The 26,431-nt window shown below is 39.5% G+C and overlaps 1 protein-coding gene across 1 annotated transcript in view; it reads left to right on the top strand.

Moving 5' to 3' along the window:
- Positions 1 to 4,796, top strand: part of bub3 (BUB3 mitotic checkpoint protein) — a 60,157-nt gene extending 55,361 nt beyond the window's left edge. Inside the window, exon 8 of the mRNA XM_072239471.1 lies at positions 4,775 to 4,796. Within this exon, the coding sequence (XP_072095572.1) occupies positions 4,775 to 4,781 (7 nt within the window). The 3' untranslated portion in view covers positions 4,782 to 4,796. The remainder of the gene's footprint in view (positions 1 to 4,774) is intronic.
- The last annotated feature ends 21,635 nt before the right edge of the window (positions 4,797 to 26,431 follow it).

Below are 26,431 nucleotides of genomic sequence, written 5' to 3'. Positions count from 1 at the left end.
GTTTAAATTATGTCCACTGGATGTTGAGCTCATGATATTTTGCTTCTGAGATGAATATTCTGTTAATGAGCTAAGGCCAACATGTAAATGCCATGTAATATGAAAAGGGTTTATGCCGTCACCCCCATTGTCATAAATGAGGTTCAAGAGTCAGCAATTTTTATGCTTAATTAACACTTGTAGTTTAGAAAATGAATATGTTAGTTGGAGATAGTTTAAATCCCTTTAAGGAGAAAATATTGTTCGGTATAACAATTATGCTACTGTGTAGAATTCGCAAACTGGACTTTAAAATTTTGTTTTAGAAATTTTCGATCATATTTTCTTTTAGCCTTCTGTTGCATCATGGTTTAATCAAAGCAAGTAGGCAGTTGCTAATTCACCTGGGTAATCATGCTTGTTGACTGGAAGTTTAACAATAGTGACATTGTAGACAAGACCTATTCCATTTTCACCAAATTCCTACACACATGCACTTTTCAACAGGACTCACTAGATTGTGATCATGAGGAAGAGGTTTTACTGATAACCCCCAACTCAAAAACTGAAGTTAATTGTGGTGGCCCCTTTATCACCTGCACGAGATCTGTATTTTGAACATGGAATATTTCTAATTTATGTCATGATATTTGATGCATCGTGGTATCTGTTCCAATGGATGAGCTTCTACTTGACAAACTATGCTGATATTCAAAGACCTATTAGCTACAATGAATATAAAATATAAAATGCTTTATTTTCTTCTGTTCTGTCTCTTTACCTCATTACTCTGTGTGCATGAGGTGGTAAAAGCAGCAGTGAAATAACATGTGATTATACTGTGATTCCTAAAATGGTATCCCCACAGTTCCTAATGAGCTATCAGTGTACAGCTCTGGCCAGTCAAAGGTGGTTTCATGTGGAAAGGAAATTAAAAATAGAATGCAACTTACCTCGATGTTTTAATGCTTGATTTTGGAGTTTAATTTCATCATGTTCATAACTAGATTTCTGAAGAAAATGAAGAATAACTAAAAATAAAGATTTTCTGAATTAAAAGTTAGTTTTCTTCCTATGGGCTCAAACACACACTGCTTTGATCATTCTTGAAATGGCAACATCTCAAATTTTCACATTGCCGTTTATTTTACCATATAAATTGTCTAGTCATTCTGTCTGTCTGAAGGTGGATAACCTCAACGCACTTCTTTTGAACCTTTCATTTGTTGTCCATTGTAGTTGCCCTTTTGACCAGAACTCCAGATAAAAATCAGACATTTGTGAAATGGTCAGAATATCGGAAATGATACTGGAAGGGGGTCAGCCTGACAATTATCTGCTGAAGGAGTTAATTTATTTGTGGTCAGACATGAGATGCTTTGTTCATGACAAGTCACCATATGCAGTACAGGAGGGTAATCCCAAGGACTGTTTTATTTATTTTAGAGGAGGATGCAGATATCATTTTACAAAGTATCATTATGAAATCCCATAAAGGACTGGGTAGAGCCTATTGTTTTGTCAGAATGAAAACCCCTTTGTACATTGTTTCAGAATAAAATTGCATGGATAGAAATAGAACATACAGGCAGTCTAGAACAAGGCTGCAGTGGTAGTTGCTCAGTCCAATAACATCACACACAATCAATTTATTTGTGAATATTGGAGAAAATCTCCTCCCTGCTAGTCAGCAATCCAAAATGCTCATTTTCTTGCATTGTACAACAGAAATTCGGCCTTTCATTGATTCTGTTATGGTTATTAGACTTACTGAGTATGCCCAGAAGAAAATGAATCTCAAGGTTGTATATGATGACATATATATACTTTGATAATTAACTTTGAACTTCGAAATATGTTGACAGTTTTGGGATAGACTGTTGCCTTACTTTCAAGTCAGGTGCAAAACTGATCAAAGTTAGACACTAAATTCGGTGCAGTTTTATGTTGCTAGCCACAGAAGCACCCACCTCAAGCAGGTAGGAATATTACTTTGAATATATCTTTGAAGTCAGGAACATTCCAGGCTATTTTTCCGGTGCAGAACATCCATCCATCTGATATTTTTGTCTGGATTTGTGCTTATGAAAGTAGCCTTCACAGTTAAAATCCTCGCTTAAAATCAAAGCCCACCCAACCACCATTTTCAGGACTACTTGTGCGGCACCTCAGAGGCACCTGAACCTTTCCAGCTTCTTCAGCTGGTGAACAGCTCTGAATGTGTAGGCAACATGCCACACAAATTCAGGTGAGGCTCAACTGTGAAAATGGTTCAGTCCTCTGCATGGACCTGAAGATTTCAGATTTGACCCCTTTATAATGTCGTGAAAAACGACAAGGGATATAAACAGGATTGCTCCTCAGGTCAGACTTCAGTCTTCCATAACCAGCTGGCTGTAAACTATTTTGGCTGGGATGAAAAATATAACTAAAATCAATCAAATTGAATTGGATTTTTCTGTAAGAGTTTTATATTAGTTTGATGTGATTATATTTGAGGTGGAAAATACTTTGATCTCAGGCTTCAATATCTAAGTATTGAAGGATAAGGAAACCATAAGTATTTCTAGTTTAACCTCAGGAGAAAAGCAACAAAGAGCAAGAATGTTTCATTACTTTTTTCATGTATTTGTTGCAATATACAGTAAAATAATCTACAGTAAAACATAATTTTAACTGTAATAAACAGGTCCAAAGTGAACTTTTAAAAAATGAATTAACTTTTATGCATTTTAAAGAGTAATGCATTTAAAACAATGCTGTGGTACTGCTGTATAGCACCATGTCTCCTAAACATTTGCTGTCACCATTATCATGGCATTGTCCTGTCAATCGTGTGAAGCTACTGATGGAAAGAGATGTAAGGTTTCACATACCAATCCATCAAGCAGACATTCTTATAATTATGTAGATTAAATGTATATGCATCATGCAATTTCTGATAGTCATTTATGGAATATTACATATTTATTCCATGGTAATGATTTTGGAGTCAATTTTCTTTATATTTGAATATCATTCTGGGTATAGGTGCACCTACAGTTGGCCTGTGACTTAGAACAGCACAAAATTAAACCCCAAACATTAAAACATGAATATTCTAACTACCAACAAAAAATAGCTATCTGATCTTCACACTCTGTGAGAAATAGATTAAGCTTTCCTCTAATGGTTTATGGTATCATATGAGTTCCTTGATTAAATCATTCTATTATGTAATTTGTCTGACAGCCATTATTTTGTTGAAATAATCTATACGTTCACTGACTATTTCTTTTGAAAAATATATTTTAAATGCTGAGAGATGGAACATTAAACCAAGATACCAGAAGAACTGATTGCTCTTCATTGAATAGTGTCATGAGATTTTTTATGTCCACTCAGGCAGAGAAATGAGGTCTCGTTTTACATTCAAAGGACAGCGTTTCCAACAATGTTGTACTTGTTTACTAGTGCAGTGGGCTATATGACTTGGTTACAAGTTCAGGACAGTAATGCAATTCAAACCCACATGTTTTGATTTGGAAAGGGGAAGGTTACTGATAATTTAACATGATATTTAAGTGATATAGTTTGGGGGCCACCAAAATGCTTTTTTCTAAGATGCTGGATCCTTAATCTTCAGGGATACTTAGGAATGCCAAACTTACAGAAGTTTGTTTAAAGGCCATGGCAATACACTGGAAAGTATTTTGTTCTGATTGTTTCTTTTAACTTTGGTGTTTTCCTTTCCTTTGGCAGAATTTACATTCTCAAGTTTCTTTGTCTGAGTTGTTCTCCACTTTCCCCACTGGCACAACGCTACTATCACTGAGTTGCTTCAAACGATCTATTTCTGGTCTTTGGAGCAAGGTGGACAGATGCCAGACATGTTGGAAACCAGTACATCAGAGCTTACATTCCTTGGTTTGAATGTTTCCCAATACACACAACTTGCCTTTACCGGGACAAAATTAGCAGAAGAAACAATACCATAGGTATAGCACGCAAATGCCTGATTAATCATAGTGTTAGACTTATTTTCAGGAGGATCTTAGTTGCAACATGTCTGGTATGGAGGGCTACTGCATGGCATCACAATAAGCTGCAAAGACTTGTAAACTGAATCAGCTCCATCATGGGCACTAGCCTTCAATATTACCCAGGACATCTTCAAGGAGCAATGCCTCAAAAAGGCAGCATCCATCGTTAAGAACCCCCATCACCCAGGTCATGCCTTGTTCTCTTGGCGTAGGGAAGCCTGATGGCATGCACTCAACAATTCAGGAACAGCTTCTTCCTCTCTGCCATTGATTCCTGAACGGACATTGAACCTGTGAACTCCACTTCACTACTTTTTTTTGATTTTTGTTTTTGCCCTTCTTGTATAATTTAACAACTTAATAAATATATACTTACTGTAATTCATTTTTTTCTATTATTACGTATTGCATTGTACTGCTGCTGCAAAGACAAAAAATTTCACGACACATGCCGGTGATATTAAAGTGGATTCTGATTCTGATTATTGCTTTAATAATGATCATCAAAGATAGCTTAGTAACATAATCTACACCCAGCAAAGCTTGATTATCTCAGCCTACTACCATAATGCCCAGAAACAGAACTACAACTACCTAGAATCAATTTATCTTTGAGGGCTTAAAGTACTGGTCTTCCATGTCTTTGGTGAAGGCCAGAGTTAACGTTTATTGGAAAATGGTTGTTTTTTTTCTATATCTGTGAATGTAGTTGAAATGAGGCTTCAAGATGAGGTGAGTTTCAGAGTCTTACTATTTATGTTTTGAATTTGCAGATCATGAAGATAAGGAATATGTTTATGACCAGCACTACAGTCTCTGGATATGAGTTAGCCATCTTACAACAGCAGTGGTTTATTTTCAAAGTGGGCTTTATATTAATAGTATTAAAATTCAAGGTTATGTGACTTATTCTTTGACAATGTTCAGTTGTCCTTTTATAGAATATGTAACATCATAGATTCCATTAAAGGGATGTTCGGCTGGGAGATTCATTTTTTCTTTGAGAATTAATTTCTTATTCTCATTGTTCAGAATTCAGAAGAATGAAGGGTGACCTCATTGAATCCTGTAAATGGTGAAAGGCCTTGATCGAGTGGATATGGAGAGGATGTTTCCTATGATGAGAGTCTTAAGGTTAGAGGACACAGCCTCGGAAAAGAGGTGTGTCCCTTTAGAACAGAAATGAGGAGGAATCTCTTTAGCCAGAGAGTGGTGAATCTGTGGAATTCTTTGCCGCAGGCAGTTGTGGAGGCCAGGTCTTTATGTATATTTAAGGTAGAAGTTGATAAATTCTTGATTGGTCAGGGCATGAAGGGATACAGGGTGGGGAGTGGGGGAGAAGGCAGGAGACTGGGGCTGAGAGGAAAAATGGATCAGCCATGATGAAATAGCGGAGCAGACTCGGTGGGTCAAATGGCTTATTTCTGCTTCTATATCTTATGGTCTTATTTGGCAAGATTGGGAGAAAAAGTTATGTCTTCAGGCTCATTTTGATTTAATGGACTGAGACTATGTGGAACGATCAAGTGGTAGGAAAGTAGAGGACTATGTTCACTTTAGTGTAAACTCAAGGCTACTCTAAATCTACAATTGCCCCTCAGAGTTGGATAGCATTCTTCTATCATATTGACCTCTGGAGATTTATGTCAGGAATAAATACCTTATATAATGCTGGACAATTGAGATCCTTTAATTATTCTTGATCCTCCTCTTCATAATAATGATCTATTTTCATATACCAAAAGTACTAGTAAAGATCCAGACACGAGGAAATCTGCAGATGCTGGAATTTCAAGCAACACACATAAAAGTTGCTGGTGAAGGCAGCAGGCCAGGCAGCATCTCTAGGAAGAGGTACAGTCGACGTTTCGGGCCAAGACCCTTCGTCAGGGCTAACTGAAAGAAGAGCTAGTAAGAGATTTGAAAGTGGGAAGGGGAAGGGGAGATCCGAAATGATAGGAGAAGACAGGAGGGGGAGGGATGGAGCCAAGAGCTGGACAAGTGATTGGCAAAAGGGATATGAGAGGATCATGGGACAGGAGGCCCAGGGAGAAAGAAAAGGGGGAGGGGGGGAACCAGTTAATGGGCAAGGGGTATAGTGAGGGGGACAGAGGGAGAAAAAAGAGAGAGAGAAAAAGAATGTGTGTGTATATATATATATATATATAAATAATGGATGGGGTACGAGGGGGGGAGGTGGGGCATTAGCGGAAGTTCCAGAAGTCAATGTTCATGCCATCAGGTTGGAAAGCTACCCAGACGGAATATAAGGTGTTGTTCCTCCAACCTGAGTGTGGCTTCACCTTTACAGTAGAGGAGGCCGTGGATAGACATATCAGAATGGGAATGGGACGTGGAATTAAAATGTGTGGCCACTGGAAGATCCTGCTTTCTCTGGCGGACAGAGCGTAAGTGTTCAGCAAAATGATCTCCCAGTCTGCGTCAGGTCTCGCTAATATATAGAAGGCCACATTGGGAGCACCGGACACAGTATATCACCCCAGCCGACTCACAGGTGAAGTGTCGCCTCACCTGGAAGGACTGTCTGGGGCCCTGAATGGTAGCGAGGGAGGAAGTGTAAGGGCATGTGTAGCACTTGTTCCGCTTACAAGGATAAGTGCCAGGAGGGAGATCAGTGGGGAGGGATGGGGGGGATGAATGGACAAGGGAGTCGTGTAGACAGCGATCCCTGCGGAAAGCGGGTGGAGGGGGGGAGGGAAAGATGGACTTAGTGGTGGGATCCAGATGGACGTGGCGGAAGTTACGGAGAATTATATGTTGGACCCGGAGGCTGGTGGGGTTTTAGGTGAGGACAAGGGGAACCCCTATTCCTAGTGGGGTGGCGGGAGGATGGAGTGAGAGCAGATGTGAGGTGTAGTAGACAGTGAGGAAGGTTTTCAGAGCCTGCAGAGGGACTTGGACCAGCTGGAAAAATGGGCTGAAAAATGGCAGATGGAGTTTAAAACAGACAAGTGTGAGGTATTGCACGTTGGAAGGACAAACCAAGGTAGAACATACAGGGTTAATGGTAAGGCACTGAGGAGTGCAGTAGAACAGAGGGATCTGGGAATACAGGTACAAAATTCCCTAAAAGTGGCGTCACAGGTAGATAGGGTCGTAAAGAGAGCTTTTGGTACATTGGCCTTTATTAATCAAGGTATTGAGTATAAGAGCTGGAATGTTATGATGAGGATGTATAAGGCATTGGTGAGGCCGAATCTGGAGTATTGTGTTCAGTTTTGGTCACCAAATTACAGGAAGGATATAAATAAGGTTGAAAGAGTGCAGAGAAGGTTTACAAGGATGTTGCCAGGACTTGAGAAACTCAGTTACAGAGAAAGGTTGAATAGGTTAGGACTTTATTCCCTGGAGCGTAGAAGAATGAGGGGAGATTTGATAGAGGTATATAAAATTATGATGGGTATAGATAGAGTGAATGCAAGCAGGTTTTTTCCACTGAGGCAAGGCGAGAAAAAAACCAGAGGACATGGTTTAAGGGTGAGGGGGGAAAAGTTTAAAGGGAACATTAGGGGGGGCTTCTTCACACAGAGAGTGGTGGGAGTATGGAATGAGCTGCCAGATGAGATGGTAAATGCGGGTTCTTTTTTAATGTTTAAGAATAAATTGGACAGATACATGGATGGGAGGTGTATGGAGGGATATGGTCCGTGTGCAGGTCGGTGGGACTAGGCAGAAAATGGTTCAGCACAGCCAAGAAGGGCCAATAGGCCTGTTTCTGTGCTGTAGTTTCTATGGTTTCTATGTGCGTGAAATGGGGGAGATGCATTTGAGAGCAGAGTTGATGGTTGAGGAAGGGAAGCCCCTTTCTTTAAAAAAGGAGGACATTTCCTTCGTCCTGGAATGAAAAGCCTCATCCTGAGAGCAGATGTGGTGGAGACGGAGGAATTGCGAGAAGGGGGTGGCATTTTTGAAAGAGACAGGGTGAGAAGAGGAATAGTCCAGATAGCTGTGAGAGTCAGTAGGCTTATAGTAGACATCAGTAGATAAGCTGTCTCCAGAGATAGAGCCAGGAAGATCTAGAAAGGGGAGGGAGGTGTTGGAAATGGATTAAAGATCCAGAGTATTTTCCCCACAAAACCACCATGCTACTTAACCAACAAAGATCTCTGCTGACAGATACATCTTTGGAAATGCTGTATTTGCCTCTCCAACCAACTATTTTATAGCAGCATGATTGTGGATGTTGGTTTGGGGCAACGATTGGAGAATATTCTGAAAATACCTCGGTCATGGCCACACATTTCACTTTGCACACACCAGCTGACTCACCGTAGTGGGTACTGACTGGCTGGATTGAGGCTTTGTCAGTTATTTTTTATGGTGCAAGGATATCATTAATAATGCCAAAAATCTGTCTGACAATGCAAAGGAACATCAAGTAACAAAAGACTTTGGGTGAGTTTCATGGAATATCAAATGAAACTTGTATTAAATGTACAACCTATTATGCCTTATATCTAAGGTTTCCAGTGATCTTCCAATGAAGTTACAATGGGAAATTGGAAGATCTCTTGTGGAAGTTGCATCTGTGTTATTTTTAGAAGATAAAACAGTTTCACTGCCTTGAATGACATTCTTCACTCAATCAATATCAAATAACCAAATTAATCAGACATATCAGTGTCTGCGGGATTTTTCTGGATGTAAGTTGCCAGATGTGCCTTTGCAGTTAATCTAATATACATGAAGCAAGCTGAAATCTGTTTGAATATGTTCACAGATGTGGTTCTTTCTTCGTTAATCAAATGGTAGCTTTCTTTCAATCTTTAAAAAATAATGCCATATCAAAATCCATGTCAATTTTAGACCATTTTTACATGCCACCAAAATATGCAATATATTTAAGTTTATTATGGTATATTTGAAGTTCTTAAATTATTGTACTTTCTAGGCATTTCAATGGTCAATATTTATTGGTAAATGTTATTACAGTCAAAGGAAGAGTTAAAGATCTTTTAGCACAGTTGGCATTGAATCTGGGATGTTGTGCAGGTTTGAGTGGACAGAAAGAACTGTTATCATTACCTTGTTAGTGGACTGCAGCAAGGCTTGTTTAGAGAAAGATGCTTATAATAATTTTTTTCTGTTCCTTTTTAATTATAAAACAATGCAGCTCAATTTGGAAAGGACGTGCCAGGTGGAAAACACAAAAAAAGGAGCTTCTCTTTGCATTCATAAACTATTTTCTAGAATGAAAATTGTGGTAGGAACTTGCAACCATAATAGGAAGAATTAGGAAGTGTTTTAATTTGTCTGAAATATCCTAGTTAATTTAAAGAAAACACAGTATCATGCTGGTTCTTCTCTTGAAAATGAAGGTTAATATGTTTAGTTAAACATGCTTTGCATGGATAAAAGGCTCAATTTTTTGATTCGCAGACCAGAAACCATTAAAGGAGCAATGAAGATGATAGAAAAATGTCCAGTTACATTTGAAACATTTCTCCAAATATAGAGCATGAAATCTCAATTTCAGAAGAAGAAACTTTGCTTTGTTCCATGAGACCCTACTGCACGCCTAACTGCTAATCCTTGCACTCAATAATAATCACAATTCAGTAGATTCAGTAAGCACACATTGTGTAGTCTGAAAAAGCTGCTGTAGTTTTTTTTTAACAATCCACCATCTGAATTGTCATCATTATGATACATTATGAGCCATCCCTGCTTTTTGTATTCAGCAGAGACTGCTCTATCTTTCTAGCTCTTTTCAACAGTTGTTTGCAATATTTTGTGTCCTTTTTCCCATCTCAGAAAGCCTTTATTTTCTAGTGAAGCAGACAAGCCTGAAATTATTCCATTAAAGAGGTGCAATTTTTGTAATGGGACTTAGAGTGTTCTGGAGAAGTGCAGGCAAGTTTCTTCAATATCCTGAGCATTATTCGCTCATTAAGTTAAATGATGTTTCTAATTCTCTGGTAATTACATGTAATGAGGCACTTTTTCCCTTCTTGATGGACTTTAGCATAATATAAGATGTCGTTCTTTTTAAGAATAATTACCCTTCATAGGAAAGCAGGGTTTGTTGTGTGGAATATGGCAAATTATGTTATTTCCTGTCATTTAGGCGCTCTGTAAATTATAAATTGAAGTTTATTTCAATAGAGCATTAGCACCATTTTGGACGAAGGCTGGATTTTCACTGGTAGTGATGTCTGATGGGATATTATGTAAAGAAGAAAAGATTCCTACCTGTTGTGGTTCAGATATTCCAAAGCAGAAATTATAGACAATCGTTGTAGGCAAAATCATTGTGGACAATATTAGCACATTACATTAACACTATGCTTAATGTTATAGATGATATTTTCAATATAATATTTTAGTTACATGTATTTTGTGCCAATGAAAAATATTGCAGTGAGATTTAATTTAAAACAATTTTTATATTATTTTAGTATTATACCTTTATAAAACAATATATTATGGCTAATCTTTTAATTAAGTAGGAAAGATAGTTGAATAATTTATAGCATGATATCCCTTTCTGTTATTAATATATTATTCCTCTGTGAAACAGAATATATTATTGTTTTTTTTTAATGCTGTCTTCTTGCCAGCTGATTCCTGTCGCTCTCAATTTATAAAGCAATCTTTTTGGTGTGTGCTATTAAAGCACAATGTTCCTTTCAAAATAGATCATCCATGTTCAGAATTTTACCATCCCTCTTATAATATTCACTCTGTGAAAGGTTGTTTTATCAAAAGGAGGGTTAAAGCGGAGGCCAGAAAAAAAAACAACAGCACCAGCCCACTCTCCCTTTTCATCAGCAGTTTGACAATTCAACTTGCATTTACCTGTGTAGTGGTTTGCCAATACTGTAAGCAGCATAATGGGTTTCTCAAAGGTCAAGTCGCACGATCACACTAGAGAAAAAGTGAAAGTGACTCAGAAACCAAAACAATCTACTCCTATTACCATTAATTAGCATGATAAGGAAACATGGAATTTCCTAATGAAAATTTGCATGTTTTTAAAATGTTATTTATTTATTTATAGAGATACAGCAAGGAATGGGCCCTTCTGGCCTTTCAAACCGCGCCACCCAGTAATCCCTAGATTTCATCCTAGTCTAATCACAGGACAATTTACAATGACCAATTAACCTACCAACTGGTACACCTTTGGATTGTGGGAGGAAACTGGAGCACCTGGAAGAATCCTATGCGGTCATGGGGAGAACGTACAAATGCCTTACAGGCAGTGGTGGAACCTATTTGACAGTAAACTATAGTTTTTTGGTGACTGGAAGAACTATTATTGTCATTTCTTATCGTGGTTACACAGCTTATTTTTCAAGGACTCCATCTTGCTAACATTGCTTATATACATTATACAACTGGAGGGAGGATGCTGCGAATATGGGCGTAAGACCATATGACAGAGCAGAATTAGGCCATCTGGTCCATCGCGTCTGCTCCGCCATTCAGTCATGGCTGATCCTTTTTTTCTCTCCTCCTTAACCCCAGTTCCTGGCCTTCTCCCCGCAACCTCTCTCCCTGCAACCTTTGATGCTATGTCCAATCAAGAACCTATCAATCTCTGCCTTAAGTACACCCAACAACCTGGCCTCCACAGCTGCATGTGGCAACAAATTCCACAAATTCACCACCCTTTGGCTAAAGAAATTTCTCCTCATCTCTGTTTTGAAAGGGTGCCCCTCTATCCTGAAGCTGTGCCCTTTTGTCCTAGACTCTCCCACCAACGGAAACATCATTTCCACATCTACTCTGTCTAGGCCTTTCAACATTCGAAAGGTTTCAATGAGATCCCCCCCCCACCATCCTTCAGAATACCAGTGAGTACAAACCCAGAGCCATCAAACGTTCCTCGTATGATAACCCTTTCATTTCTGGAGTCATCTTTGTGAATCTGTGCACTCACTTGCTTTCACTGCACCAAAATAACCCACAGTTGTATCACCCCTAATAGAGCTCGCTTCACTAATAATCCAAGCTAATCCTCATCATGCCTTTGTCTCTTTGTCCGCTTTGTCTCCTCCTTAGTGCAGTAACACTAGACCAAATATGCTCCTCTAATATGTCCCGCAATTGGGGTTGACGCACTCAACACTGAACAGGAAGAAGGTTGAAAATGTCCTGCTCTAGGTGGCTCAATCCTCTGCCGAGCTTTTCAGAGAATCAGACATAGGTGGTAGAACTGTAACATCTCTTTTCTGGGTTCTTTTTACCCCTTCATTAACCAGCATGAAAATAGTGACATGGAAGTTTATTGACCTGTTTGCATTTTTATCATTTTTGAAAATTCATTATTTTCCAGTCGAATGTGGTTAAAAAGCAAGAATAAGTAGAAATACCATGTATTAAATTTTGTTAAGCAACTGCGAGATATTTTGTCTATTTTAATTTCAGAAGTGTAATGCCCTGGTTCATATTTTTACTGTAATGCTTTATGTATTCTACTTTGTGTTGTTCTGTATTTCATTTTGGCAGTCCTGTGAGAGCTGTTTGTTTTCAGCTTATGTTTGTTGAAGATAAGACATGAGGAGTAATGTGTGCCATTCAATTGGGATGGTTGAATTGAAGTGAAGGTTTCTCTGGTGAGGGACACTAAGGTTGGGCTTGGGGTTTTTTTTTGGTTTGAGAGGAGATGAAGAGGGAAGACGCTGGGGAGAAGAGGTCATAGGATTCGACCTGGAGCGGGACCGTGATTCGACGAAGTGAGATCGATTGAGGATCAGTGACTGGAGAAACTGTGAGCTCCAACTTGCACTTTGGACTGTTTCACTAAAATGGGCTCTTCTTCTTTTGTTTTCTTTACTAACACTTTAGTCAAATTAGGAATTATAAAGATAAATCTTTTGATTGTATGTGGTGTACTGTCTGTTATTTCTTGGCACTAAGCTGTAACAGGTAGCGAATTACACAGCATCCACACAAACCGGGTTTGGGGTGGGATCGCGCTATCTCAATCTCACAAGTTTAGTAGGGCCGGAGATTGTCTTCCCTAGGCTTATGCAGCCGAGGAAACCAGGGTGTTTCAGAAGTATATTTTACTTTGACGTGAAAGTCAAATGTCAGAATACACATATCAACACAGCATAATTAAGCTAAATGCAACACATTGCCACTCTCTTTGGAATGCTGACTAGAGTTACTTTACCATAAACATTAAGATGATACTTACTCAGTGTTCAGTTGTCGGACTGTTCTGAGTGGTAAGCCTTTTCTGGGGTTCTGCCAAGCCTACAGCAATCCTGCTGGTGTGCTACTTTGTAATATATTCAGTCACGGCAGCTCCTTATGCTGGAAGACCAGGGGGTCTCAACCATATGAAAGGCAAGCCTTCATTAATTTATGGCTTTCCATGCACAGATAATGTTTGTTGACTTTTGTCTTTCTCAGAATACTCCATGAAGAATGAGTCTTGTATCTTTTACAGTACCTTGCAAAATTCTTTGTCCGTGTAATATAGGGTGCCTAAGACTTTTGCACAGTACGGCTTTTGTCAACATGAAGTGGAGAGTGAGTTTGTAAATCTGGTGCGAGTTAAGGTTATTAGGAATGGAGAGGGTGGATTGCTGCGAGAGGGGTGTGGAACAGATGGCAGTGAAGGAGTGCCAGGGCTGGGTGGGTGGCGCTGGTGCAGACCCACCCAGCCTTGAGCAACCAGGCATCATTTGGCTATTACAGAATGTCTCTCTGGCACTTCCCACACTCTCCCCTCTCCCCTCTTTTCCCGACCATGATTCCCCTCTCTCTACCACCTTCTCACTCTCAGTCCACAATGGAGATCCATATCAGAGTCAGGTTTATCATCACTCACATATGTCATGAAATTTTTTTTTGTGGCAGCAGTACAGTGCAATGCATAAAATTGCTTCAACACAAGTCTTAGGCACCCTAGCTATACAGGTTTCCCCCGCCATCCGAAGGTAGAATGTTCCTATGAAACGGTTCGTAAGCCGGAATGTCATAAAGTGAAGAAGCAATTACCATTTATTTATATGGAAAAAATTTGTGAGCGTTCGCAGACCCAAAAAATAACCTACCAAATCATGCCAAATAACACATAAAACCTAAAATAACAGTAACATATAGTAAAAGCAGGAATGATATGATAAATGCACTGCCTATATAAAGTAGAAATACTTTTCTACAATCATTGCTGCACTGTTCTCCGTAGCGAAAATCTCACGCAAGCGCTCTCGGCAGAAACACTCTCTCCAGTAACCTTTAAGCTATGAAGCTGCTAAATCATACCAAATAACAGATAAAAATACACAGCCTATATAAAGTAGAAATAATGTATGTACAGTGTAGTATCACTTACCGGAATCGGGAAGACAGCGCCAAGCACACTGATGATGGTGTGTTAGGTTGAGTCGCCGGAGGGTGGGGTGGTGCAGTGGTCCACAACCTCCAGGCCGCCGACCAATACTGATCTGTGAAGCATGCAGGGGTGCAGCGGTGGCCGGGATGCACCCAGCACAGCTTTAAGAAAAAAGCCGAAATAAACAAGCTAATTAATTAGGTGCCGCCCGGCACACAATCGCCTCTGATCTGGGCCGACATTTATGTGCTGGGTGGCACCTAATTAATTAGCATGTTTATTTTGGCATTTTTCTTAAAGATATGCTGGGTGCGTCCTGGCTACCGCTGCATGCTTCGTAGCAATATATCAGTCCACGGCCTGGAGGTTGTGACCACTGGGTTGGTGGGACACTGAGGTGTCATCTCATCGTCGTCTGTTTCCATCAGGGCAGGCAGGTCATCTTCTTCTATGTCTGCCTGCCTCGATGTCGAAGTTCGAGGTTCGTTGTCTGCTGTGGCTGATGTAGAAGGCTTGAAAAACGACACCATGCTTGACTGCTTAGCCTCGCGCATTTTTCTATCATACAGTTCTTTGTAAGCACTCAAACCATCCTGCAAATATGCCCTAAAGCTACATACCCTTTAAAAACTAAAGTTGTACTTTTTTGCAATCATTGCAGCGAAAATCTCACGCAGTTGCTTCACGTTCAGTTCCTGGACGGCTTCACTTTCAGTCCGTTTACTACTGCATTCGGTTTCGATTGTCATCCTTTCCTCTTCCAATTGCATCAGCTCTTCATTTATCAGTTCTTGTCATGGGATGCCAAACCTTTTCAACATCATCTTCGTCAGCTTCCACAAGCCAAACTCACTTTGTCCTTACTTTGTTCACCACAATCGAAACGCTTAATTATGTCTAGTTTTATGCTAAGTGTAACACCCTTACGAGCTCTTTTAGGCTTTTCCGATACCTTAGAAATCATCTTGCAAACGGATGCTCAAAATAAATCGACATAAAGCACAGATGCTCACAGGCACGTGTTTAAGCAATGCCGGCTAGAATACAGTTCCGGGGGAGGAGCCTGGCTGCTTAGGGTGCGCGCTGCCTTTTTTCGTAACAGTGAAAACACCTTCTGTTAGCAAAAACAGGTAACTAATGTAGGTCTTTCATAACAGCGAGGTGTGGTAAAGCGAACGTTCGAAAAGCTGTACACTATATATGCACCTAAGACTTTTGCACAGTACTGTGGCTGCATGAGATGAAAGGTGGGGGGAAAATAACTCCATGTATTTCTAAACTTTCTTCATAAGTGCAGCTGAGAAAGATAATGAGTGATGACTTCTTTTTCAGTGGTCCAACTCTGAAGACAACATGCATGGCACTGGGGCAATGGGGTATTGTCCTGCCCTCTTCACACGCCTTGCATGAATTGACAGGCAGATAAACTCCATCCCCAATTGCCACATTGACAAAGATGTTCCAAGTTGACTTTCTTTAATGTAGCAACTGGCGGTAGGGTAAAACTGACAGAAAGAAAAACATACTATCAAAAGGTGTCCAAATTCCCATTATGGTTAAGTACAAGGCAAGCATTAAGTATACCACAAATTATACAAAATAATACACAAGATACTGTATACAAATAAGTTCCAAATATATCATAAAGATAGGCTACTGGTAAGCAAGATGTTGCTACATACAATGTATCTTACGCACATTTTCTCACTACAGGTTAGCCAGAACACATGGCCCGCATGAATATTCCATCTGTATTTTATCTGCACACAAGCCATTCAAATATCTCTGATTTGTGGAAATATGCATATACATCAATAAATAATAAACCCAAGGATTACTTTTACATACCGACGATGCTTTCAAAGACCTGAACGTCAGGATGATGTCAAATGAAAAGGCACAAGCTCTCCCTTAACTCTACATGGAGAACTGTCTCGATGCCTACAGATGATGTCATCAACTAGAGACACAGGTCACATGACCTAAATGACTGCTATATAAAACTGCAGCAAAGGGTGCTAAATGACAAATAAAATAACTGACTTAAGGCAGCACAGATATATAAAACACCTGTCAGGACCATCAACAAGCCAGACTATTAAATGTTTTAATCAAAAGATCTGGTGATATATAAAAAATTAAAATAATGAATTCTGCCACATAGATTTGATAGTTTGGGATTCCTCCAGTAGGAATCTTCTGAACAAATTTGAAAATGTTATGCCTAAACTGTTGCCTGATGGCTTTGTGCCCAGAAGATGTTCTGTACAAGTTTTTCCATTAAGAATGCCTGCCTTAATCCATGCAGATGGAACATAGCATGCCAAAAAGACCGGACAAAGATTTAAAAACCATTATCTCTAAATATTGTGCAGTATCTAACAGCCACGCAATTCACCTGTCTGACATTAGGAACCATTCAGGAACAGTCTCCCATCCTAATTAAGTGGTATAGAGTCCCAAATAAACGAAAAATCTGGCTATTTTCTTGATCAGTTTTTGTTCCTGAACAGTTGTGCCAAATAAGCGGACACCACGATTAACCAACGGACCACTTATCTGGAATCCACTGTATTTTGTTTGCAGGGATTTTTTTTCCGTGAAAAAAACAGTTACAAGTTTAAACATATAATACTATAAATTGTACATAAATATCTAAATTGTTGACCAGAACAATGCATAAGTTTGTATTTATTATTAAAACATCCAAGCTGTTCTTGAAGGCAGTTTAAAAATAGTTAGAAAGCATACTTCAAGAATCAAGTGCACTACTTTGATAAAATACTACAGTATGTGAAATGGTTTATTGTGTTGGAAATTTCAATGCAGACATTTTATTACGTTGGTAGAAGGGAAGTGAATTGGGGAGAGGAGGTTGTTGACATTTAAGCATGCTTGAGTGTGGTTAATGGCTCCCTTTAGGGCTTATAGGACTATAAGACATAGGGACAGAATTAGGTCATTCAGCCCATCGAGTCTGTTCTGCTTTGTTTAAGTGCATAAGCATCTAACACAAGCACAGAGAAAACACTTTATCACATAAAAGATCACGGATTCCTCACATTTACTTAAGTTATCCTAGTTGACAAAATCTATTGCGTATTTTCATCCTATTGTATCGGTTCAAGTGATTCTAAGTAACATGTGTTTTGACGCCTGTGTTTTAATATTGTTTAATCAGTGATGTTTATTCCTGTCTCATCAGGTTACTTGGAATTTCACAACGCTTAAAATTCTAAATTACATGTAGTTCTTAAAATTTATAAAATGCACCAATGCACAGGAGAAATAATTAAATGAAGTACATTAACCACACAGAACTCTGATGCCACATTCTTGAGCAGAAATGCAAGTTAATGTAACAAATTTTAAATTTCGTTATCTTTGTTTAATTTTCTCTGTGAGATTCAATCCCATAACCTTGCAACTCTGACATCATATCAATGAACATTTGAAGACAGATCTTGACATTAAAATCTCAATTTAGTAAATGGAAGAAAAGTGAAATTTTTTAATATTGGTTAATGTCCTTGAAGGTGATAGCAGTTTGCCAAACAGTTCAACTACACTGCAGTTAAAAAAAAAACTACGAGTTTTCCATTAAACATGCTGTCATTCAAGCAGGGGAACAGAGTCTCCCTCTCCAATCACAATCATATCAATTTAGAATTGTTGAAAACACTTTAATGCATTTGTATGCATGCTTGTGTTTATATGGTTTAAGCAGAAGCCCTATGTTCTCAAGACAAGTAGAGCTGCATAATAAATACTTGACTTAGCAATGCACATATTCTAAAAAACGACAAACAAAATGTACAGTTATTTACAGAGCTCTTTCCTAACCCACACACACACCAGCTAAGCAAGGCAAACTGGATTCTGCCCAGCTGATTTCCTGTTAACATCGTCACCTGCAGTATCTAAATGGGCCTTTAGAAGAATAATCGTTTACACTACATTGGCCAAACCACACCATTATAATACCAAAGTAACCATTCACTGTAGAATGGAACCAATTGTATATCAGCATAGAAATTGTGATTGATTGATATCAGTTTAAATTTAGACTCGCAGATTCTCAGAGATCTTGACACCCAGTAACTTGAAATTGCTCACTCCCTCCACTTCTGATCCCTCGATGAGGATTGGTATGTGCTCCTTCGTCTTACCCTTCCTGAAGTCCACAATCAGCTCTTTCATCTTACTGACGTTGAGTGCCAGGTTGTTGCTGCGGCACCATTCCACTAGTTGGCATCTCTCACTCCTGTATGCCCTCTCGTCACCACCTGAGATTCTACCAACAATGGTTGTATTGTCAGCAAATTTGTAGATCGTATTTGAGCTATGCCTGCCTAGTCACACAGTCATGTGTATAGAGAGAGTAGAGCAGTGGGCTAAGCACACACCCCTGAGGTGCACAGTGTTGATCGTCAGCGAGGAGGATACGTTATCACCAATCCGCACAGACTGTGGTCTTCTGGTTAGGAAGTCGAGGATCCAATTGCAGAGGGAGGAACGGAGGCCCAGGTTCTGACAACTTCTCTATCAGGATTGTGGGAATGATGGTATTAAATGATGAGCTATAGTGGATGAACAGCATCCTGACGTAGGTGCTTGTGTTGTCCAGGTCGTCTAAAGCCGTGTGGAGAGCCACTTGAGATTGCGTCTGCCATTGACCTATTGTGGCGATAGGCAAATTGGAATGGGTCCCGGTCCTTGCTGAGGCAGGAGTTCAGTCTAGTCATGACCAACCTCTCAAAGCATTTCATCACTGTCGATGTGAGTGCTATTGGGTGATTGTGATGGTCCTGATGGCTCTTTTCTTGCGGACCCATAATGCCAAGGAGAGAGTAGGTTCTGCACAGCGAGCAGCCATCAAAGCCTCTACACCCCACCTCTCTAAGCTCACTTCATGCCCTCCAGCCCGTCTCTGGCACTGCTCTACCAGCTCCTGGTATTTGGCTTTCTTATGCGCAAATGCCTCCTCAAAATGAACCAATGCTAAACTGTAAAGAAACAATTGACTTCAGAACAGTGAGTATTTGTCCTCTAATTAGGCCACGAGACCTTGTAACATTAAAAAGATATTCTAAATTACCCACACTGCACTCAGGACAAAAATAAAAACTACATTTTTAAGGATTCTCATCTGCAACAGCAAAACCTTTGACTGATAATGAGCCTCACCATGGAAAATTTGCTGGTTATTTAATAAAAAGTCAAGTAAATCAAACAAAACTTAGAATTCCTAAAACTTTAAATATCATATTTCTTCTGCGGCAAATTTGGCCTAATATTTCACACTGTGACAGGTTAAATGATCACTTTCATTAATACGAAGTTTTAAATATGATAAAGAATACAGCAGTTTGGTCATTATATTCAGGACTAATATGAAATGACTAAGGCGATGACAGCCGATGATGAAGTGATTAAGGCACATCAGTGTTTTAGTTTCTTGTACTGCCTGGAGAGATTAGGTAGAAGTAAAATTGGTCACTCTGCTAAAGTACTGCACTAAAAGATTAAACTCTATATACTGGGGAAGCAATTTTACCTCTATATCAGGCAACTAAAAATGAAACACACGAAGTATTCTACAGATGCTGGAATTCTAGAGCAACGCACTCGGCCTGAAACTTCGAAAACTCCGTCACCTGGTTTCAGCTATCACCTGCCAGCATGATCTCCTTCCGCTCTCCCCACCTTTTTATTCTGGCCGGTTCCCCCTTTCCTTTCCAATCCTGATTAAGGATCTTGGCTCGCAATATCGACTGCTTATTCCCTTCCATAGATGCTGCCTGACCTGCTGAGTTTCTTTAGCATTTTATGTTTCTTAAAATGGAATCCATTTAAAAAATATATATTAACAAAATATGCCTTTTAAAAGCCTCTTTAGAATACTCCTTCAGTTTTTAGTTACTTTCTATACTTTAGAAAATATCCACCCATACTATGTACTATTCTTTCACCATGGGCAGTCGACAGGGTTATGTAATATTGCTCTGAAACTCTCCATTAGAGGATCATGAGGTCAACCAGAGGTAAGCTATTATTGTAAAGCTGCTTTCTGTGAGAATCCAGCTTATCCCCACTGCCTGATGTTCCGAGTTCAGGAACTAAAAAGCAAGCAGATTTCCATGTCCTTTGGCTAGCTTTTAAGGTACTTTTACATTAAAAGAATAAAATCAATACCAAAACCTGTCTCTTCTCACCACTGGCGGCACTTATAAATACAACTGATCTGCTCATCATTATTCCCATGGTATTCAACGCCAATAAACATGAAAATACCTTCAGGTCTCTTGTTTTAAAGTAAGCATAGGGACAGATTCCCTCTCTATTAGCAGAAACGTCTGGATGTTCTAAATGTCATTTAGAATAACAATAATAAGCTCATTGAAAAGGCTAGGCAACACATAGAGGTGGCGTCACAGCTTGTGACCCCTCAGCAAACATAAGCGCTTCAGCTGAACCTGGCTAATTCCATTCTGGACCACAGCAGCACCATTCAGCTTCAAGAAAATTAAGTGATTCTGGGCACTGATATTTTGCTCTGTAGAGAGGAAAACAGAGTAGATTCTCTTTATGTTAGACCTCTTTCCCAGTCTTATTGCGAGGAATTTGGCCAAAAAGAATCCTACATCAGTTATGAGATGAAAGGAACCAGCCTGGATCTTTTGCTTCAGTTTCTGAAGACATGTCCCAGCTTAGGAAGTAATGACTTGGAGTTCTGTCTGGCTCTTTCTTTGATCAGTGACTCCGAAGAGGCCACATAAAAGCTCAAAGAACCAGAAGGCAGTGGCCTACTCCTTTTGGAAGGTCCATTGTGATTTTTGGATCTGCAAATCTGGTGCTGTTCCTGTCAGCCGACTGCTAATATCCCAGAACAAGTCTGTGCAGGGATTGGCCTATGTTACGTTCTGTGAACGTTTCAGCCGGGTTTACATGGATTGGTTGCATCATGGTCTGGTACAGCACGGGATTGCAAGAGGCCACAGTTGTGGAAACAGTGCAGAGTATCATTGACAGCATCTGCTGCCTCCAAAAGGTGGCATCTATCATTATGGATCTCCACCAACAAGGTTATGCTCTTTTCTTGCTATTGTCAGGCAGGAGGTAGAGAAACCTGAAGTCCCAAAAAAACAGGCTCAGGAGCAGCTAACTTACAGCAATTATCAGGTTCTCGAAATTGTCTGCACAACCCTAACCCTTCCATAACTATAGAACACTAGACCACCTCTTACACTTCCACAGACTTGTCCCTACCTGTGTCTTCGTTTTCTTGTAATAAGGTCGTGCTTTTGCACACTTTTCGCTGTATGGGAAAACTTTCTGTGTAATCTACAATCGGCGGCCACTTAATTATGTACGCTTGCTCATTAATGCAAATATATAATCAGCCAATCATATGGCAGCAACTCAACACATAAAAGCATGCAGATATGGCCAAGGGGTTCAGTTGTTGAAACCAAACATCAGAATGGGGAAGAAATGTGATTTAAGTGACTTTGACCATGGAATGATTGTTAGTGCCATGGCGAAGTAGTTTGACTATCTCAGAAACTGCTGATCTCCTGGGATTTTTTCACATGACAATCGCTAGAGTAGGAATTCACAACCTGGCGTCCATGGACCCCTCTGTTAATGGTAGGGGTGCTTGGCATAAAAAAGGTCGGAACCACCTGCTCTCGAGTTTATAGAGAATGTTGCAAAAAACAAAAAGAAAAAATCCAGTGGGTGGCAGTTCTATGGGCAAAAATGCTTTGTTAATGAAAGAGGTCAGAGAAGAATGGCCAGACTGGTTCAAACTGACAGGAAGGTGACAGTAATTGAAATAACCACACTTTATAACAGCGGTGTACAGAAGAGCATCTCTGAATGAACATTTGTCGAACCTTGAAGTGATTGGGCTATGGCAGCAAAAGACCACTAACATACAGAAATACACTCAGTGGCCATTTTATTAGAAACCTCCTGTACCTAATAAAGTGTCCACCGGGTGTATGTTCTGTCTCTCGTCTGTACCCACATGCATGTGATGCTGCTGCAAGCACGTTTATCATTGTGTTGTACCCCACTGTTGTGCACATGTTAATAACTCGGCTTGGCTACCTCAATAAGCAGTTAATAGTGTAGTTAATAGATCCAAAATGCATTTTCATAACCACAGAAATTAGTCATTTTATAAATTTAAAATACCTTTTCTCAGGCATACCAATTTCTGATAATCATTAGCTCTTCAGAAATCACTGATAATGGTTCATATTATAAAGCCATTCGCATTATGTAAATACACCAGTAGTGTTGTTTAGTCAGCTAAAGACTTTGTTTTTAGTGGGCTTTTATTTGGTCTACCAATCAGTGCAAGTCTACCACCATGTTTTGAATTTTATCTAAAAAAAGAAAAGATGAGATGGAAAAAATAGTTGGAGGAAGTACTACTTAGAAAAAAATTAACACTTTTTTACATGTTAAGAGCTAGAAGAGCTTAAATCCTCGTAAGAAAACGTGTCTTTTTTAGTAATTTAAGCAAAATGCTCCTCTTTCCACTACAATTAGCAGTTTCTTGCTTCTTTCAGAAGGTTCATGTCTGCACGGAGCTACTGCAGACATCTTGGCTCTGCAGGATGAACTGGCTGGACAATTAAAAAGGTGGGAAAGATTCTCCTAGGAATTGCTATGTATATTTAGTAAAACCACAAAATGGTTTAGTGTTTGCAGTACAATTACAAATGACCTTCAAACTAATCAATATATTTAATTACAAATTATCAGTTATCTTTGAAAATTAAGTTCATAAGATCCATTAACCTGTAATCTGTGATTGCTACAGATTAGGCTTCAGAAGAATAGTCACATCTCCTGTGACGTTCCTCAGAATTATGTGAGAATATTCTTGTTGTAAGTGAATCTTTAATCATAAATTCAAGAGTGAAGAAAATTTACAGCTGTTTACTATAACAAATGCTTCTAAAATGGCATGCGCCTTACTAATTGGCCACCTTCATCCACATTCTCCTTTCAACAGCAGAAGTGAGTTGGGTGCTTGTGATTGTATTTCTTGTTCCCATGACCAGTAGAGTATTTTGTTTTAACCTCACCTAGCATCAATCAGGAAGGCAGCTAGGCAAACAGCCAGTTCTGTTAGGGCACAATGAGGGGGGAGGGAACTTTTAGACTGTGAAAGTGAACCATGCACTAGGAATATGGGATAACAGTGCAGGATACATTTAAAAAAAGCACATTGGGAAAAGGAAGTGGGGAAGCTGTTGTGAGAAGATGCTTTGAAAATTACATGTTCATGATCAATCTGGCACATCTTCCCTTTCTCTTACTCACCCAGACCATCTCTGGCTCAAGGTGGTCTGATATGTTGAATTCTTGCACTCTTTTTGTTGACTCGTATGCATCTAAGACAGCAAATTGTGCAAAGCTGTTGATAATAGCAAAATAAATGAGACCTTCGGGGCGGTGACAGAGAATGTGTTAGAAAGGTCAGTTCCAAGAAATCCTCAGGTTGGTTTTGAGGAACATCTAGAAAACTTGGCAAAAATGATTGAATTTGAAATTAAAGAAAAAAATTAAGTATAATTATGCTGTCCAGAGATTTAGGAACTCAAAGGTTAATTTCTGACACATGGCCAACTCCTGGTCCATTGATCTTAGGCTTTTAAAGGGAAAACTTAACAGACTTTTTCTTTTACAAGGATTTGGATTAGTCCAGACAGGTTAATCTTTTTACAAATTATTCTATTATTGATTTATTAATTATACACAGTCAGGACAATTGGGAAAGTTCTACCTTCACTTATTTATATTTACTTATGTTTTCAGTTATGAGTTATGATGAAACCAATCAAATGCAATTATGTATACATTAATATTAAAGATGAGAACAGATACCTTGCAAAACAATGACTTGTAATACCTTTAAGGCAGTAAAACACCCCAAAAAGTTACATGAGAAAATTGTTGGATTAGCTGAGGTGATCATAGAATTGGGCAATATGGAACTACTGAAGAGGAGGATCAATGGGCTGAAAACTGGCAAATGGAATCTAATGTAGACAAGTAGCAGGTTCTAAACTTTGGTAGGACCAATCAGAGTAGATCTTACACAGTGAAAGGTAGGGCACTGAGGAGTGTCGTAAAATAAAGGGATCTGGGAATACAGATTTATAATTCATTGAAAATTGTGTCACAGGTAGGGTTGTAAAGAAATCTTTTGGCACATTGGCCTTCATAAATCAATGTATTGAGTACAGGAGATGGGATGTTATGTTGAAGTTGTATAAGATATTGGTAAGGCCTAATTTGGAGTATTGTGTGCAGTTTTGGTCACCTACCTACAGGAAAGATGTAAACAAGGTTGAAAGAGTGCAGAGAAAATTTACATGGATGCTGCTGGGTCTAGAGGAACTGAGTTATAGGAAAGATAGAATAGGTTAGGATAGTATCCTTCAGAACGTAGAAGATTGAGGGAGGATTTGATAGAGGTATACAAAATTAAGAGGGTATAAATAGGGTAAATGCAAGCAAACCTTTTCCACTGAGGTTGGTGGGACTACAACCAGAGGTTATGGGTTAAGGATGAAAGGTGAGAGGTTCAAGGGAAACATGAGTGGAAATTTCTTCACTCAGAGGGTCGTGAGAGTCTGGAGTGAGCTGCCAGCACAAGCAGTGTATGCAAGCTCGACTTCAACGTTTAAGAGAAGTTTGGATCGGTACATGGATGGTAGGGGTATAGAGGGGTATGGTCATGGTGCAGGTCATTGGGAGTTGGCAGTTTAAATGGCTTCGGCATGGACTAGGTGGGCCGAAGGCCTGTTTCTGTGCTGTACTTAGACACCATAAGACAAAGGAGCAGAAGTCGGCCATTCGGCCCATCGAGTCTGCTCTGCCATTTTATCATGAGCTGATCCACTCTCCCAATTAGTCCCACTCCCCCCGCCTTCTCACCATAACCTTTGATGCCCTGGCTACTCAGATACCTATCAATCTCTGCCTTAAATACACCCAATGACTTGGCCTCCACTGCTGCCCGTGGCAACAAATTCCATAGATTCACCACCCTCTGACTAAAAAAATTTCTTCGCATTTCTGTTCTGAATGAGCGCCCTTCAATCCTTAAGTCATGCCCTCTTGTACTAGACTCCCCATCATGGGAAACAACTTTGTCACATCCACTCTGTCCATGCCTTTCAACATTCGAAATGTTTCTACGAGGTCTCCTCTCATTCTTCTAAACTCCAAGGAATACAGTCCAAGAGCGGACAAGCGTTCCTCATATGTTAACCCTCTCATTCCCGGAATCATTCCACTGAATCTTCTCTGTACCCTGTGTACTTCTCTATGACTCTATGAGGAGACAGAAATTGGGAGGTGAAAAGGCTAAAGACTGGTGCCAATGGAGGTTGCAATTGAAACTGGGCATTTTCAGGACACTATAATGTCTTGAACGATTTTAAGGGCTGGAGAAGATTATGGCGATGCGGCCATGGAAGAATTCAAAAATAAAGATGAGAATTTTAATATCATAGTACTACTTAACCAGGAACTGAATTAGACCAGTAATCACGGGTGACCATGCGAGTGTAAGCTTGGTCAGCACATTTTGCTTAATCCCAGTTAGTCTTTCAGATTAATTTGAGAGAGGCAAATGAGTGCAGGCAGTCATGAGATGTAGCAAAGGTAGAAATATATTTTCAAAGTTCAAAGTGAAGTTATTAAAGTAAGTATATGTTACCACTTACTACTTGAGATTCATTTTCTTGCAGGAATTTGCAGGAAAATAACAATACAACCTATAAACAAAGGTTAATAGATCACTTTGTGCAAAAGGAAACAAATTGTGCAAATAAAATATATATATATACTGAGAATGTGAGTTGTAAAGAGCCCTTGAACGTGAGTCTGTAAGTGATAGAATCAGTTCAGAGTAGTGGTGAATGAAGTTACCTATGCTGGTACAGAAGCCTGTTGTTGTAGGGTAATAGCTCTTCCTGAACCTGGTGGTGTAGGACCTAAAACTCCTGTACCTCCTGCTTGATGGTAGTAGGAGAAAAGGGCATGCCTGGATGGTTGGGTCTTTGATGGTGGATGCTGATTTATT

Source organism: Mobula birostris, chromosome 21 (assembly GCF_030028105.1).
Source record: "Mobula birostris isolate sMobBir1 chromosome 21, sMobBir1.hap1, whole genome shotgun sequence".
NCBI classification, from domain to species: domain Eukaryota; kingdom Metazoa; phylum Chordata; class Chondrichthyes; order Myliobatiformes; family Myliobatidae; genus Mobula; species Mobula birostris.
The sequence above is the reverse complement of the archived record's forward strand: the minus strand, read 5'-3'. Positions and strand labels throughout refer to the sequence as shown.